General features: G+C 39.4%; 1 protein-coding gene across 1 annotated transcript in view; it reads left to right on the forward strand.

Moving 5' to 3' along the window:
• The window catches only part of SCUBE1 (signal peptide, CUB domain and EGF like domain containing 1), a 211,663-nt gene that overhangs the window by 145,159 nt on the left and 47,779 nt on the right, over positions 1-18,725 (forward strand). Inside the window, exon 9 of the mRNA XM_050912438.1 lies at positions 14,708-14,830. Within this exon, the coding sequence (XP_050768395.1) occupies positions 14,708-14,830 (123 nt within the window). The remainder of the gene's footprint in view (positions 1-14,707; positions 14,831-18,725) is intronic.

Below are 18,725 nucleotides of genomic sequence, written 5' to 3' on the forward strand. Positions count from 1 at the left end.
CTTCCTTCCGGAGAGGGCCCACATTTTCCCTAGCCTTCCTTTTATCACCAATGTACCTATAGAAGCTTTTCTTGTCACCCCTGACGTCCCTGGCCAGATTTAATTCTATCAGGGCTTTGCTTTCCTAACCTGATCACTGGCTGCTCGGACAATTTCTCTGTGTTCCTCCCAGGCTACCTGTCCTTGCTTCCACCCTCTGCAGGCTTCCTTTTGTGTCTGAGTCTGTCCAGGAGCTCCTTGTTCATCCACGCAGGCCTCCTGGCATTTTTGCCTGGCTTCCTCTTTGTTGGGATTGCTCCTGAGCTTGGAGGAGGTGATCCTCGAATATTAACCAGCTTTCTTGGGCCCCTTTTCCCTCCAGGGCTGTATCCCATGCTACTCTACCAAGCAGATCCCTGAAGAGGCCAAAGTCTGCTCTGCTAAGACTGATATGCATCAGTCAAGTTTACACCAAGGCAGATGGAACTTTAGTGGCACACACAACCACACTTTTCACATCATATAAGTGTCTCAATGCCTTTAGAATCAAGTCTATACGTTTGGAGCAGGTCTTCTGAACTAAGATTTGTCTCACCTAAGAGGCAAATGCAAGACAGGCACAAATGAATTGATGTGAATGAACTTTTTTTATTTTTTGGTTTGGGCACTGTTCTAGTTTTCTTCCTTAGCTATAAAGAGAACTCCTTGAAAGTAGTCACGCAAATACAAAGTTTTCCTTGGTTAGATTGCCACAGAAAATTCTTAGGGTTTCTGTTTAAGTGAGACCGTCATTTTACCAAAGGTATACATGACCAAAGGTATAGATGACTTTTTTGTAAATGCATAAGAAGCATTAGAGAAGTCATCACTTTAAATAGCATGCTGAAAGGTAACCTGAGTTCCCTGCTGAAGTGTATAACTTCCATTTGAAGGTGCACAGCCGCAGAATTTAGGTATTTAGCTTCTGCATAACTTCGAGGAATGTATTGCATTAGAATCACTAAGATACTGTGCTGTAAAGCCAGAATTTTGTTCCCTGTTGAATTCATTCACATACATCAGCATTTTAAATTAAAAGGAATTTAAATGATCTCCTCAAGAGTTTAAAACTTCTAGAGGTTGCTTATAGAGGCGCATCTGTTCATAGCTGCCTGACTACTCCTACTTGAGATCCGCAGTCTACTTTCTGTGCATCTCCCGTTAACAGTGTCCTTTAGTGTGATATCTGTGATACTCCACACAGTGAAAGGAATATTGGTGCCTGCTCTGCATTACATGGCATTAGTGTAAATAGGTATTGTATTGGCACCCAGAGCAGGTCCTGGGACATACAAAAAGACCTTTTTTCAGCTCACCTTTCTCTAGCAACATGAAGATTTTTTTTAACACATGTGAAGAGGTCAGCTTAGCTTCCTCCACATTAGACACATATGGGTTTTGAGGAACATAAACATTATTAGCCATTAGCCGTAACAAGCCATTAGTATCTTCCAGTGCTCTCTCAAAAAAAGGGGAAAAAACATACATGTAAATGGTGTGAAAGAATAAACTCAAATGAAGTAAGTTGCTGGCAGTCATCACCTCCACTGCAGTCGGAGTGCTGTGGTACCAGCAAATGTCAGCAAATGTCAGTCACAAGATTACAAGCAGCAGTGGGTTTTTTGAAGAGGATGCCTGGCAAAGCCAGAAAGGGCAGAGACCTGCTTGTCTTATTCCTTTTTCTTCTGATTACATTTCCCTTGATAATTGCAGCACCTGAAATGGCCATTTACTTCTGTGTCATATCTTTAAGATAATTTATGTAGTTAATAGAGCAGTTGTACTCTTACTTTTAATGCTGGTTCATACCATTGCTGCTTGATGCCAGAGTAATTTGGTGTACAGCACATTAAACTTTGTTAACATTCTGCTGATACGGTGCGTGATATTCATAGTTTGGTTTGGAAAGTAGCATATGGAAAATGGTCCCTTAGCCTTACTCTCAGTTTAAAGGTACGGTGATGACTAGTGAGAGCAGCTTTTCATTTAAGCTAATAAGGAGCTTCTCTTTGCTTGCGCATAAATAAAGCTATCTGGGTTGGATTGCTGTGGGATATCCCAGAGCAATAGTATACCTGTTGCTTAGAGTCTGTCAAAAGTAACTAAGGGAAAGACAGGATTACTCTCAGTAGGCTTTAATTTACTATTTTGGTATCTCCACTGGAAAAAAAAGCAAAACTTTGCAAATGGAAACAGCTTGAGATACACTGAGTGCTTAGACCCTCTGTGAAGAAGCTGACCCAAGCAGATAGAACATTTTAACCATGATTCCTGGGAGTGGCAAGTGATACAAGGTTTTTAGGTGATCAGCCAGATACACTTTAGGCTTTTTACGGGAAAATTTTCAGACATTTCAAAAAATTGAATCCTTGTGGGATTTCAAGTCAAGAACCTCAGAAAAAAAGGTATTGAAAAGTACTGTTTCATTTTTAAAACAGAGGTTGTCATCCTCAGGCCTCTGTATAGACTGCACCTTCTGTGACTCTTCCTTTGATCCGCAAGGCCCATATTGCCCCTGCCATGGATACCGAAATAGAATGTCAGTCCTCTCTTCTATGCATCAGCTCTCAGCGGGCATCAACTTTGATTTTGGCCTTGTGCCTTTTACTTCTCTCAGGAATCCCACAGTGTCCCATTTTTTAGAATATGGTCAGAAGAATAGGTGACCACAAGTTAAAATAAGCACATCAGCCTTGGTAATTCCTGATGGAATTAGAGGTCTTATATCATATGGCTAAGCTACCTCCTATTTACACGAGCTTAAAGATACATGCATTGGGAAATAACATGGAACAGCTGGCACCCTCTGAACTCATATCCTATCGCAACAACATGCTCATAAGCACACACAAATAGTGTAATCTCAGCCTATAGGGTGTCCACTTTACTTGCCTTGAAAATATCTCTGAACTGGGTTACCCATTCCACTTCCCTTCAGAGTCTGACCATGAGGAATAAAGTGACTCTTCTTGATCTCAACAATAGGAACAAAATAGAAGAAAAAAGTGGATGTTAATACAGTGGTGCAAAGAGGCCTGTGTTCTCCACTTACATGTGAAAGTCACTGCAGGACAAAATTCCGGTCCCTCTCTGGTTTCCTTCTGCCTTCTGTGTCACTCCCTCAGAAAAACGTCCTACTCCAGAAGAATCAGACTTCCTTGATTTTTATCAATAGCAGGCCATAGTCTGTTTGTCAAAGCCAGTCCATAAGCTGTCTGGAGTCAGAGGATAGAATTTTAGAAGTTAGTTATTAAAGCATGTGTTGTCTTTTAACAACCCTTAAGTGTTTACTGAAGTGGTTTATTTTGAGCCATTCTTTCTCCCTGATGGCTCTCTCCCTGCTTCTCATCAACTTAAACCAAGAGTAAACTTCCCAATAGTCAAATCAAGATCTAGTTTTCATAATTCTTTATACAGCAACTCTACTTCCATCAGACCCCTTACATGACTCTGCTTTCAAGCTACAACAACTTACCCTCCCAGTGTTTGTAACTAGAAGTAAGTGCATGTTCAAATATAAACACCATTTGAGTTTGCTTCTCTGTACATGTAAGCAAAGAGCTATCAGAAAATAGACGAGATCAGATATAATCACAAGCCACTACAGCCATGAATCAAAACAAAAAATACCTTTGCCCTCTCCATGCTGAACACAAGGCAAATACAAATCTTGTGGCTGAGGTCCATCTTTTATCCTAGAAACAATTAAATGCAAAAACCTCATATCTTTGCATGCATAAATTGTGTGACACAGAATGGAGAATGGACAGAGGAACATCTTTGCCTTGCATGAGAAGTCAACACCTAAATAAATTCATGAACATGAGACTGATGTGAAGAATGATGGTAATGAAAATGTGGGTCCTCCAGTAACTAGACTAGTGCTTTTAGGAGGAACAAAAATAGTGATTTTGTATACGTGTGATGCACAGATTAAATATGCAATTAAATGTTCAGTTAAAATAGCTGAATTTTCTTTAAATTGCCTTCTGACAAGCAAGTTCTGACCATTTTCCAGTGCTTCTGCATAGTTAAAGCATCATGAGATCACATGCCATTTTCAGGAAGCAAGCAGATACCTTCTTGGTAAAGGCAGATTTGTGTGAATCCCAAACTGCTCAAGTGATTTACGGAAACCAACAGATTTTCTGGTTAGATGTTGCAGCAGCAGCAGCAAAGGATCTCCCTGTCTCTTCCCCTTCCTAATACTCCTCTTCTTCTGACAAAACCCATGTGATGAAGAAAATAGAGGCATTTGTGCCAAAGAAGCAACTAAAAGCAGCCAGTGGGTGATTTAGGACTGTGAAACAATAGATGCAGCTACCTAACCAAAGAAAAAGTAACAAAAACAACATTAAATGAGATGAAAATTAGGACTTTGTCATGAAAACAGTGGTCCTGTTCAGTACTTGAGTACTGGCAAGAGTTTCTGAGAACACACGCTTTGCAACCTCTTTGGGAAAGCACCAAGAAAATTGTGTTATAGTGTAACCCAGTAAATGCTTCTATGGGGAATTCTTTGGCATATGAATCAACCATATGCATGGCCTATGCTGCAGAAATAACAGGTAGACTTGTAGTTGGTAAAAGAAGAAGATGCAAAGGAAATTTTCTAAATTTCTTTGATAGGACTGACAAATGGAAGACTAAAGCCAAAAGGGAATATTAAATAACAGAGGCAGTTTTGAAGTTATTTTTGTTTTGGTAGGACTTAAGCAAGATGCAAGATCATCTGTGTCCAAAAAAAACTTCATAAAGATCAGGGTTGAGAGAGGGAAAACTGAGTATCTGATGGAAGAGCAATGGTCAAGTTCAGTTTATCAAAAGAGGTGTTTGTTCTAGAAGAGATGGATAAGACTAGGAAATCAGACCAGAGCACGAGCTCCCAGGTAGCTGTAAAAACATTTTCAAAATAGCTACTTAAATGTGGATTAAAGAAGCAAACATTAAGGCCTGTCTGCAATAACCTTATTGCTGAGGCCACAGTCATTTTATGCGATTACATCGATGTTATCCAGCCTCAAGACAAAGAACAAATAAGATCAACCCAATGTGAGGAAAACGGTAACAGCATCTGGCAGGCAGCTGCAGCAGCTCAGTAGAAAGCTCTGTGTCATGTCCAGTGAGGGGGCCATAGTCATTTGGCCCAGCACTGCTGCCCTGGAAACAACTGTTTCAAGGCTTGATAAGACTGGGACGTGACTCAGAATTAGGATTCTAATTTTTTCCCCACTTTTTTAAAGAAAAGAGGGATTTGACTGTTGTCAGTGCAGAGGCAAATCTGGCATGTGATAAGATGACAGAGCATCTGACTGAGGGGCAGAGGGAGGCACAGAGAGAGGAGAAGGGTCAGCAGAGTTGGTGGTAAAACCATAGGGGGTGGAGGAGATGTTGGAGAGACAGAAAGATGCTGGTCACCATCAGAAAATGTGTGGGATGGTCAGAAGCCTAGCAAGGGGATCAGAAGAATGATCAATTGGACACTGGCTGATGGGTATGTATGTCGACTGGGCATCAGGATGGCGGATTTTAGATATATAGACATAATTTGATCCAGACTTTCTAAGAGAGAATTGAAGTTCCAGGCCACAGCGAGGAAAAATGAAATTATAAACCCATGGGATTTTAAAAAATGAGAGGAAATGTGAATTTTAGATACCAACACAGGTGAAATTTGTCAGAAAGAAGAAAATGGAATGGAAGGAAAAAAAAAGAAGAGGGGTGGAGAGCAGAATCCACGCAACAAAACTGTGGATAACATCTGCCTTCTAACTGTTGCTGCAAATTTATCTAATCCAGAATGTGTGTGAAACTTTCACTGCCCCTTCCCTATTTTGGGGAGGATTGCCTTCTTTTTTTTTTTAGGTTAAAGACATACAATTCATTTGTCCACTGTAGACTTGTTCACAACAGACAAATATAATATAACAGATTATCTTCCATTAAAAAATTGCAGACTTGGGTCAGCTGCCATGTAACTCATTCAGTTTTGTTCCCTCCCAAGGGTTCCATCTATCCCCACAAAATAAATTCATGTGTACTAAGTTAGGGTTTTTTCATGACTAGGCAATATCCCTGTTCCCTGGAAACTTGCAGTTGTTATTTGTCTTTGTGAACCTCCCCCTTGAAAATGCCAAATCCTTTAAATTAATGCTTGGGAGGGTCATATTTTGCATTTCAGTTGTTGAAAAGACCTTGCATTTATTCAACAATGTAAAGCTCCCTGGGGATCAGCAACCACAGTTTATTATGTAAAAGTGTGCTGTGCTTTCTGTAATTTGGGAGTTGACTACTCCCATAATCATAGCTACCAACATTCAAAACTTTTTTTCATTCTTTTATTATTGCTTTTTTCATAATAAAATACAGCTTGTTTTTTATATGGCTAGATCCTGCTCTCAGTGAAGTATTTGTCTTCCCTGGTACAGAACAGATGTCTGGTTGGTTGAAGTAATGTCTTCAAAAAGTTTTGGAGGGTTAATTTTTGGTCACCAGCCAAATTTCTTTTATTCATTATCAGCTATGAGGCATTTGAATTATCATGGGCTAATTGTATTCAGCTGTCCTTTCAGCAGGAATAGCTTTATCATAGGAAAGCTAGCATAGTTTCAATGGGATTTTAGAGAGAGCGTCAGTATCTTCAACTGTCCTTAATACCAATTTTATTTTTAAATTTTATTTAATGAAATCAAACAAAGGTTTTAGCAGCAAACTGAGACTCTAGGAAATAAGCACACATCTTTCCTGAGCAGATAATAATTCCAAGGAGAGAAATGAAAACAACTATGAGTAAAGGTAAATTGAGTTAATATGCTAAGTCTAGGGATTCTTGTATCTTGGTCCAGTATTGCACAGCTTGCTCACTTGCCCCTGTGCTCTTCATTGAGATTACACGGAAAAATTGAATACTGTAAGAGGAAGGCCTTGTTTTTTAGTGTGACCTAGTACAGACAAAATGCCCAGGGATGTCAGCTCCCCAGTTTTGTATGATTTATACCTTAAGAAACACTGAATTAACTCCTTTACTGTTGCTATTGTGTGTAACCTTCAGCAACCCATATAGTTCTTCTGTCTCAGCTCCTTCTGCATAAAATGCAGAAACATTAAATGTAGAATTATTATGGTCATAGTGGCTGTGTGAATAATTAAGGTAGATAAGTAGTCAGCCCAATGTATTTGCACAATTCTGTACCACCATTTTAATCACAGCCTCCAGGTCTGCATGCACTTAAATCGTCATTGTTACCATCTTAGTTTCCCAGAGTCTGATGTACTGTACTTTCCACATGCTTTGTGAAACAGAGACATTATTTGTTGTCCTCAAGTACAGATGGGAGTCTTAACTGCACACTTACTTCTCCCTCTCTAGTGTTTTATAAAAAGCATTTTGATTGATAAAATGTTACAGTAGGAGGAAAACTAACTTTATTCTCTGGGATTCCTATAGCTTGGGGGGGGGGGGGGGGAGTAGTTTTTGCATTTAGCTCAGCCTAGACAGTAAAAGACTCTATCAGTCTATTTCTTCATGTCTCCAGTCCACTTCACATTCTGGTGTCACAGCCTAAGACAGCTTGCACTGTTTGGGTTCATAGCATTGCACTAACATGTTTTTAAGTTTAAAAAAGAATTCAGTGTTCAGCAAAAATTTTAAATGAATATCCTTTCTTTTCACATTAGATTTAGTAAATCCCTTCCCTTTCACAAATGAGAAATCAGGGCCTAAACTATTCTGACAGCATTTCTAAGTTTTTCACTTTCGAAGCTTTTTGTGTTTTATAAATCTAATTAACTGTAATAAGAAAATAATAGGACATAATGTTTGTTTTACAAGGTGATTGATCTCTTGGCAGCCTGGCAGACTCTTTTATTGATTGGTTGGTGGATAATGTCAGAGTGGATATGTCCTGGAGGAGAATAGCTGACACCTAAATCCATATGTGACAGATTACCATCTGTGTTGGAAGACAGGTTTCTTCGTAAAATTGCAAAGATAACAGGTGAAAATGGAGAAAGTGACATAAGGGAAATGTGTTGAAACCTGCCTCAACCTTTCCATGCTCTAAGAGCATTTACACAAAGCTCTCTATTTTGTGGGCAGCCTGTTTTCAGGATGAGGGAGATTAAATTTTAATTACACTCATTCCTGTCTGCCCAGTCGAGTTTTAATTCTGTTAATTAGGAAAATGCCTTGCCCCACAACCTAGCCATAAAGCTAATTAAACAGAGAACCTTCATTTGCTACTTAGTGGAACTTCAGTTCAGTAATGATTATCATACATTACAGTTAATTAGCACTGTGGGAGGGAAAATGAGGATGTCGCTGAAGTGCAAAACTCAGATTAGAGGTGCTGTAATATATGCCTTATTTCATTTTGTAGCTATCTGATGCAGGGAAGTCACACACTACCCTACCTGCCTCAGTTTCACATTTGTTGAAGGAGAATTAATTAAACTTATCTCTGCTGCAGAAGTTTTGTGTAGGTTTAATGCAATGAAGCTGATAAGATGCTGGCCTTTGAAATCCTCAAGTAGAAAACACTGCATAAATAGAATTATTCCTCCCTGAAACATGCAAAACATGTTAGAGGCAATGAACTACACTGGGAGAGCACAGTCACAGGTGGAGTAGTGGAACAGCACACGTACTTCCTAAAGTAAAGATGGCTGTACAGTTCTGCACATACTCATAAAATCTTCCAGAGCAAAACACTACCAACATGGAACAGGCTGCTGTATCAAGCCATTCAGAAGCCCAGACCACAAATTATAAACAACTGCAATTTGACTAAAACATTTTGACAGTAGATGACTGATTCAAAATGCTTTGTTCAATTAGAATAATCCATTTTAAAGTATTGGTCCTGAAAATGTCAAGTGATAATTACCAATACCCCTTTATACAGATGGAGCAAAGTAGAGAGGTGTTACAACTTGCCCATAAACCCATTGTAAAACTGGAACTAGGACTTCTAACTCCCTGTAAACTACCAGACAACAGCTGGCTTGATGTTTTCTGGAGTGAGCACCAGAACCTAAGTTCTACTTTGATTTAGATTTTCTCACAGTGGCACTGAATCCAGTGAGTCTGAGGATATGAAATTATCTTTATATCTTAATAAAATATCCCTGGCATACATTGTTTAAAACACTATGGAAAATGTTATTTAGAGCATTGCAAGTGTAGCCTGATAGGTTATGTTTACATTAATTCCAAGTCACTTAATGTATTTCAAGTTTTATTGCAAAGTGACAGGCAAATATTAAAATAATTGCAATCTGAGCATTGGTGGCTTTGTTAACATTTGTAATGTAGAGCAACATGTAGAACAACACGTGTTTTGTGCAAGCCTGTGCTGATTGACACACTGTCTAAGCAAGGTAGCCCATTGGGTTGTGCACTGGGCTTGGATTCAAGTGTGGATGAGTTAGTTTGTTTTTCTGTGCCTCTATTTCCCCACCTCTGACATGGGGTTAAAAAGTTTTGTGGCTGCTTTATAAAGTACTTTGTGGTCTGCATGCATCAGGGAACTTATACCTGTGTCAACAAGGCAACAGTAGTTATAAGGTTTAGGGGACAGTGGTGATTTGTAGAAGCATGAGAAAAGAGAAGGAAAGAAAAGCAAAGGAAAATTATGAAAGCACAGAATAAGAAGAACTAGCAGACTAGCCCACTTTGCAGAAAATATGTCTATATTGATGTCCACTGTCTGCTGGTAATAGCATTATTAATCCTAACATGCTGTCGTCAATAAAACCAAGAAGGGTATGAAGTTTCTGTAACTATTTTAGGTTGATCTGGGAGTATATTATTTTCCTGGAGCTAGGTAGCATTTTAAAACTGCAAAGGATTAGACAGACACAATCAGTTCAAATATTTGTCCAGCCATTGAAAGGAGAAACCTCACTTCCGCCTGTTACGAGGCTTTGGAAATCTCCATATCCATCATTGTTCAACAGCTAAGTGAAGATTGCGCGTTGATTACCCTTTCAGTTGCCTTTAAGCAGCTTATGTGAAATGTTAAATTCTAAGTTGCCTAAAACCCCTACTTTTTAATTTGTTCTCTGACTTGTATGCAGCAAGGAAAATCTTTGTGAGTTTGTATGCACATATGCGCACATGCGTGCACACACATACCCTGATCAGAACCAGGTCCTTCCAAATATGAATTATGCTGAGCAGATTTTAGAAAGGTACAAGTGGAACAGGAGCAGTCATTCCCATTAATCTTCACAAGGACATGAAAAGAAAAATAATGGACTACCTGTTCCCTCTAGTCAAATTGTGGCTATGCAACGTATCACAAAGCATCTGAGTTTCTGTTTCTTTATTTAAAACTGAAAAGCTTTATTTAAAGCTGATTCCACTGCCTCCTTTGGAGATCCTCAGAAAACTTAGGATAATCACTTATTTCGGAAATATTTTATTTATTCCTTCTTCATTATTCTAAAATTATTGCCCCTTCCGTTCTTCTGAAATTACCTTTTGAGTGTCCAAAAGAATATAGAAAGCTTTGCAAAATAACTACAAAGAATGGATATTTTAAAAGAGTACTTGGATCTGTGTATCAAAACTGCGACTTATTAGGAAATGGCACAAAGCTCTAGGGTCACATAAGCAGATCCAGAGAGTAGTTGTGCTTGACTTCACCACAGTGCCTGTCTTGATGCCAGGCCTTTGCTTATGGGATTTGCTGCAAGCCTGAACTTACATTTAACAACACACATAGAGATGACAGCGAGTCACAGAAGCTGGGGTGGAACTTCTCCGCTATTTGCAAATAGCAAGACAACCCAGGGTTTGTTTCTGGGTTCAGACGGGCCCACAGCTTTTGTGGTGGTGTTGCTAAGTTCCGTCTCCAGACTAATATTTACGATGGCTTTTTTTCCCTAAATATTACAACTTTAAAGAAGGTTTTCGCTGCCTTTGTGCAAATCATATGTTTGCTTTTGTTTGTTTTTAATTGCATGGGGAGAGGGGAATGAACCATTTTCAGGGCTAATGGGAGGCTTGAGTGCTTAGTTGCCTGTTACGCCATACCTTCACCTGACATTTTTGACTAGTAAATTTTAATGCTTCTGTGGTTTTTCAATGGCCTGTATTTTCCATTTCTGCATGTGTCCCATTTGTGCTGGGCACATCAGTTGGTATTTGTAGCAGATCAGCAGCTTGTATGAGCAAGGTATCATTTAACAATATTGACTTACTGCATTAAGAGAAATCCTTTGGGATTGCATTGCTAATGCACTGAAAGCCCATCAGACCTCCTAGTCTGAAACGACCAGCACGTTGTCTGAACACTGATCATCAGGGCATTTTACATACAACCCCCCATGGACAAATACAGTTCTTTATATACTTTTGCATTCCTGGGGATATAGGGGAGCAGAGCACTGTGGAAAGTTTGAGCCATTCTTCTGCAACCTGTGTTATCAGTTGAAAAGGAGCCACTTGAGAATTACGTTTGAAGACACCAGGTTTATGACTCCTCTACAGACAGTCCCAATAATAGTTATGGGGATATTTGACTAAATAATTTCAAAGCTGGTAGAGATATCATGATGGGTTTCCACTGTGTTTTCTTTCCCTACATGATAGGCAGACATGCATACTCTCTGTGAAGTTCAAACAGGCACTTGACAAAGTTGGGTACCAGTCAGTTTAAAGATAAATGGGGCCTCACCTTCTCACACAGTGGAATCATTTATTTTCACATGGCTCATAACACGAATTATTTATAGCTATGGAAAGAAAAATAGTGGGGATATAGACTTGGTGCAATTTCTATGAACCAGTTAGACATGATACGGTTGGATACTGCTCTCTTCCAAGTGAAATGCAACAATGCACTGCTCTCCATAGAGTGAAATAATTTTTACATGCCTTGTCAGTCTTGCTGTGGCCGTGGAAAGAAATACAGTGAAAGCAGAGACATTGGCACTGTTTGTGTTACTTAGAATGTTTTTGCAGCTAACAGTTTTGACCTCTATTCTGTTTTGATGGTCCTGGTTTCAAAAGGCCACGTCATGTTTTCCAGCTAGAAGAAATGAATAAGTACTTTCTTTTCCTGTAGACTCTCCCAGGTTTTACCCAGATCCTGGTTCAGAACTATTCCAAAGAATTGCTGGTGTAAAACTGATATGCTGCATTGTCAGTGGAATTACAATGATTAACAGCTTCAAATCTACCCTCTGAGGCCAGGAGGGTTTCATTTTTGTCCCTTACGGTCTTCAGAGACCCTGAAAAGAAAATTAGTGAGACTGGAATTTGGAATTTAACATGTGAAATCCAGGGGCCATCGTTTAAAACATCAATCCTTACTTCAGAATGGTGTTTGACAGGCTGCAAGTAATTTCTGCTTCAAGCAGTCTCAGGCAGCAGAGTAGCCCAAAGGTCATGTTGTTCTTATCATGGGTAAAAGAGATCTTCTTCATGATGGATGACTACTCTGTGTGTTTATGATGCATAATATATTAGTAATTTTAATTCACAATTCCATTTGTCCAACAGCTTTGTCAGGGCAAGCTAAACTATAGTTAGGTACACCTGTGCTGTGTGAAAGGATGGGACTGTTGTGGTAATCCATCGTAAGACCTGCGCAGTCCCAGTTGCACATACTCGAGCTGGGAGGAATCACTTCTACAAATGGAAATGCCAGCCTGCAGGAATTGGGCCAAGAAGTCTTGTGTTTTCACTGCTGATCTTGACCTGTGCTGGTGATCACAGCTGAAACCAAATGGGTTGCTGCTTCCAGTCTCATGGGATTAGGTAGAGCAACCCTCAGTGGGTTCTTTACCAGATTCATCAGGTTGAGAGCCTAAGGTTATCTGTTCTTGGCTAGCCTAATCACCAAAACTGGAGGACCACAGACAAGAAACACGACTCCTGGTTTCAGATCACTTTGAGAACTTTGTTACCTGAGACATAAAGATTTGAGCTGGCTTTGTGCAAAGCACTCAGGGTGTAATACCACCACAGCTGCTACCTACCATTTTACCCTCATGCTTTTAATAGGACTGAATGCAAAAGCCACTCCTCTGCAGAGCCAGACACAAAAGTAATAAGCAGTAGTATTAGTTCAGAGGGTCTCAGAGCAAATTTGCTTTCTCTTTGCCACAACTGCAACCCATAAGCAAACCTTTATAACAATATACATTGTTCTTGCTTATTTGAGTAGTACATCCTCCTAAGCATATTTCTGTCGATGTCAGTGCAGCAAAGTGCCATTTAGAAAAGAGGGCTGAATTTGCCTCTCAGCTATTAGAATTTCTAGATTTACCTCCTCACTCCTCTTGCTGCTGTTTATATTTTAGATGCAGAAAAGTGGTAAGAGCCATACTACTCTCCCATGTTGGTAATCATATGTTTTCAAAAATGAATGAATGACATCCACTAAAAGTCATCCTAAATTCAAATAATTTTTACATGTGCCATCATTCACCAGCATCACGTTGTCTTTGATAAATTTCCATCTCCACATAACAGCTCTTTTGGCACCTAGATTTGCATTTTGGAAGATTTGCTTTTTAAATGGCCAGCTGTTACCTCAAAGTTTCAAAGCTCTTACAGCAAGAAGCTTTTCAATAGGAAACATCACTCTCCACTCGGTTTTCTGAAAGATCTTGTTTTCACTTCCAGAAGTGGACAGCCAAGGCTTTATGTCATATTACTTCTTCACTGTATGCATCCCTAAAAAGAGCTGGGTTTTGGCACTGTTCTTCTCCTGAAAAAAAAAAAAGTACTTTTTTTCTTTTTAAAATAAACGTGGATCCATGGTTTTATAAGTGGAGGAGGATGGAAAGGTGCCTTGTATTTCAAATGACGTTCTGTGACCTATTATATACTTACTGCACAAGCTTTTATGGGTTGGAAAAGGGACTGGTCATTCCAGTTCTTCAACACCTTTGGGGGAAGTTATAAGGTGGAGGAAGTAGAATCACCAGTCTGAAATTCAGAACAGAGGTCTTATCAAGTTTATCAATGCACTTCGTAATCATTATTTAAAGTAAGAGCCATTGATCCCGTCCTTCATACATATATATGGCTTTGAAATAAAGGCAATAGGTGCTCTGCCTTCAGAACGACTGAAGAAGCAACATTTCACATGCACTCACAGTTGCTCTTCTGTTATACCAAATCAAAAAAGTTAGACACATGAAAATGCATATTCAGTGACACTGTGTTCATAATGGACAAACTAGCATATAATGCTAATTCTGAACAAATGTACCCCTACATTTGTTTATGTAGGAATAATGGAAGTATTTTTTCAGAATTCAAGTATGTTTTACTTCATGTTTGTTGTTATTTCAATTTTTCATGTGTTCTTGGGTTTTGATAGTTCCTATGTAAGGTAAGGGATTCACGTCTTACACAGGCTGAAGTCTTCTGTCAGGCAGACCACTACATCTGCAAAGAAGCTTCCGTGAATGTTCTTTAACATCAAAGTGCCTCAGCTTGGGTCATCTGGCAGCTCCAGTTCTGAGAGAAACACCTCTGTCTCCAGAACAACTCAGCCCATAGCTCTTTTGTAAGCCTTGCGAGAAAAGTTTGGGAAAGGATACATCTGACCAACCTGACTCCTAACAGGGACAGCGGCCTCCTTGGGGATCTGAGTAAACTCCCGTACTCTTGCCCTGAACTACTGAATTGCTGTCGTGAACTAAATTTTTGCCCGTTCATTCTTTGCAGACATTGATGAGTGCTTGGTAAACAATGGTGGCTGTGACCATTTCTGCCGAAACACGGTTGGCAGCTTTGAGTGCAGCTGCCAGAAAGGCTATAAACTGCTTACAGATGAACGGACCTGCCAAGGTAATACTTCATTTATTTTACTCTTTGTATAATGAGGATGTTATTTTCAGTGGATTTTTTTTTTATAATGAAGTCATTTGTACTACAGGTTTTAATCATACTGTCATAGGAAGTAAAGTTAGAAAAGACCTACCAGATTTCCATTTTCTGAGGTGGGGTTAGAAGATTTTTGGAAATGTCTTGTTTCAATGTTTTTTAGTAGTAGGAATGCCAGTGTCCTGCTAAAGTGCGAAAATCCATGTGGTGTAGTGGAATAGCCTCAGGCAAAGAGCCTTATGTTCAAATCCTCTAATTTGCTATGATCTTAATGGGACAGATCTTATCTTATTTACACCAGAGTCATTTAGGGTAACTTTCTGGAATAGAGCATTTGCAACATTTAAACTGAAAAAAGAGTCTAATTTGTGAGCTCACCTTTGCCTGACTGAATCTGTTTATGGAGGGATAATGGAGGTGTTTTGTGAGAATTCAAATGAAGTGTGTTTTATATCATTTTCTCTGTGTGTCATGATTTGTTTTCTAAGTCATATGATGTTATATATTCTATGACTAATTAAGTGCATAACCATTTCCAACTGAAGTACTAACCATGTACCTTTGGAGAAATGACACTTTAAGCATTTGAGCTCTGTAACTTTACTCTTTAAAAGCCTCCTAGAAAAGGCTAGAAAGATGAGCATGCATCAGTAGAGAGAGAAGGGGAAGGAGGACATATTCAGTTAAAACTTTGTGCAGGAATTGCCTTTTTCTTAATGCATAATTATTTGCATAGGTTTTGAACACATAAAAGTTATGAAGCCCAAAACAGCATTAGTATTTTAAAGCTTCTTTGTTCATCAACAAAAGAGAAACCAAGGTCTGAAGATACATATGTCATTCAAAAAATTTTCCATTGCATCTCATTGGTACTACCATCATCTGAGAAGCCTGCTCCACCCTGACTGTGTGATTAGACACAAAGGAGTCAGTGCAAGGTTGGTTTCAAGCTGGGACAGGATGGGTAGAGCTGAGAGTGGCACAGTTAGTGCCACATGACTAGGCAGAAATAACATCGTGGGATCATGTCAGACAAGGGTAAGTTGTCAGGTTTTGATGTACCTGCTAAAAATAGGGACAAAATGTTGAAACATTCCCTTCATGATGTATTTAGAGATAGTTAGGAATACTTTCTGGTTCATGAATTTCATGTGTCGTGACATGCTCTCACTGTGGTATCAGTCAGAGGTTTCACCACTGAAGTAATTGTACTTACACCAGTGAAAAACTCAAGAGAAAAGTCAAGCCCTGCATTCTTGTTAGGCAAGAGCTGGTGCAAAATTTATTTGTTCATTATGCAAAGCCTTAGTAATAGGCTTTGAAAGCTGCCTATAAATAATCAGATGTCTATTGTGATAATGGGAAACTAGAAGCAGCTCTGTAAATGTTCAACTGAGTTTTGTTTCTTCGTGTGCCTGGGCTACCAGATGACTAAATCACCAGTAACAGTATATGCAAGGAATGAAGCAGTAGCTGATCTTCTCCTCTCCCTCGTGTGATCAGACATGGAAATATAAGCATGATCTGGCCATCCTACTTTTTCCATTGTCAGTGAGCAAGGGCAGGCACTCTGTCTGCCTCTACATGGTACTTTGATTCGTCAACTGTAGCTTATCTGTTGCTGTAACAGATAGATTAGTGCAAGCCCAGAAAATTTGGGGGCTGGAGAAGTTCCTCCAGTCCCAGAAATGCTGGTTCTTCATACTATGAAATGGGGAGGACAAAGTTATTTGCAGTTTGAAGTCTGAGGTATTTGGGCCCCAGAGACTGATTAGAGCAAACATGGTACGATGCCTGCTTTGTGGAGGGAGCACTGTGATAATTTAGTTCCTGTCTCGTGCTTAAGGTGATAATTGGTGACTCATGCAGTCAGTAGGCCTGCTAATAAGGAAAGAAGGAAAGTGAATATAGATCAAGAAATCACTGATGTATGAATCACCTGTACTTTGCTTCTTCCGCTGCAAAAAGGATATAGTTAGTGGAAGTGGTTATAGTTATTAATGTCAGGGCTGACAGAAAAATGTGGTTTGGGGTTAGTGACTCTGCTGGAATATAAATCATCCGCAGGTTTTTTTGGTAACAGCCAGTCAACACTGACCATAGAACATTACTGAGAAATTCAGGGAAATTTATTCTGGGCATATTAGCCTTTCCAATGTGTGAAACAGAAAAGTCTAATTTGTATTATAAAAGATGCTGTTGTTCATGTTACATTGGTTGTTTTGATTCATAATAGAGTTTCTATGACTTACAGTCTTGCTGTCAACATTGCCTTTCTCCTCTGGTTTTCATTTTTAAAATAAAGATTTCTTTCAGTTATGAATCAACGTGTTTACCAAATACTCATTTAGGACCTTAGAAGTCTACATTGTTTGGGGCTGAGTCCTATTTAGTTCAGGTGGCCTCCCTAGGGTATAGGGAGTTCATCTCCAAATGAGTTCATCACTAACATCAAGGAACAGATTCTGCTAACCTTAGGCAAAATGCCCATGGAAACAGCTGGTAAGCTTGCCCTTTTACAACCTGCAGAACCCCTGGATAAGTCTGTGACTGTGTCTGATTCACAGGAAAGAAACAGTGAAGAAGAACAAAGCCACAGAGATACAGTTCATGTTAGCAACATTTTTCAAACTGTTGAAAAATATAAGTAAGCTGTTGCTGCATAACTTTCTTCATATGATCATTAACTTCAGCACAAGGCAATTTTACATGTTTCAATAAAAAGGTTCCTTCATATTCCCTGTGAAATTCTGAGGTTGTCCCACCTCACCTCATTTCCTTGATGTCCTTTCATTGTAGACCTTAGAGCTGACTTTAAGATTGCAGGGAAATTGTATCAAAGTCTCAGACTTTGTTCTGGTTGTTTGCAGAGCTCCCACCCCATCGTACCAAGTGCCTTACACACATTCATCCTCTCTGTGAAGAGGAAAGTATTTCTCTCAGTTTTTCAGGCAGGAAGGGTGAAGCCAAATATAGCAGCTTGCCTAAGATCACACATACGAATGCCTGGACCGCCTGGAGAATAAACCTCCAGTTTTTGTGAATCTGCCCATTACAAGAAATTTTTTTTTGTCCTGTGTTTGTGCTCATACCCTGATATGAAAATTCATTGGGTTTCAGGAACTCTGAAGCTTGCTGCTCACTTGGTGCCACTAGCTAGCCACCCTGCATGTAGAGTGCTTGTGTAAGCAGCCCTTGCGTTTGTAAAGGGCATTAAAATGTTCTGTATTTGTCTGTTTACAGCTAAACCATTTTTAGCCCTGGCTGCAAAGAAAACCATTGTCAATCACAGATTACTTCTGCTAGGGAGTGGTTCTCACGCTGTGGCTCCTTGTTAGACAAGGAGAATGTGGGGGTTTCCCTTCCTTTCCCCTCCCCTGCATTCCAGCCATTTAAAAGGAAACTTACTTGTAACCCAGAAGGTGAAGAATCCACATTGCCCTGCCAGTGATATTGTGGAGACTGATACTGCTTTCCCAGAGTCTCTCTTTTCATGCAAACTTAAAAATAGATTTTTTTCTCCTTTGACGGTGAAATCACTGTATGACAATACCAAACCCATCTATTGTGTATTATTTTAACAGATCCCTTAAGTCTAAGGTATTGTAAATTCTTTGATACAGGAAGAAACGGTTGGATCTCTTTGTATAAACCTAGCAAAAGAGGCTTGCATCTCCTTTGAGCATGTAATACACATAACATAGTTATATTTATAGCAAGGAGAGCTTGTGTTTGTAACCTTTGTGGTAATTAACAGCAGGACAACACCACAGATTAGTTTTAGAACCACATCAGCAACAATACAGCCAGCAAGACTGTTTAAAGCTGCGATGAATGTGTGTAAGCGCAGACATAATTA

The sequence above is a fragment of the Gymnogyps californianus genome, chromosome 1, assembly GCF_018139145.2.
Source record: "Gymnogyps californianus isolate 813 chromosome 1, ASM1813914v2, whole genome shotgun sequence".
Lineage (NCBI taxonomy): Eukaryota > Metazoa > Chordata > Aves > Accipitriformes > Cathartidae > Gymnogyps > Gymnogyps californianus.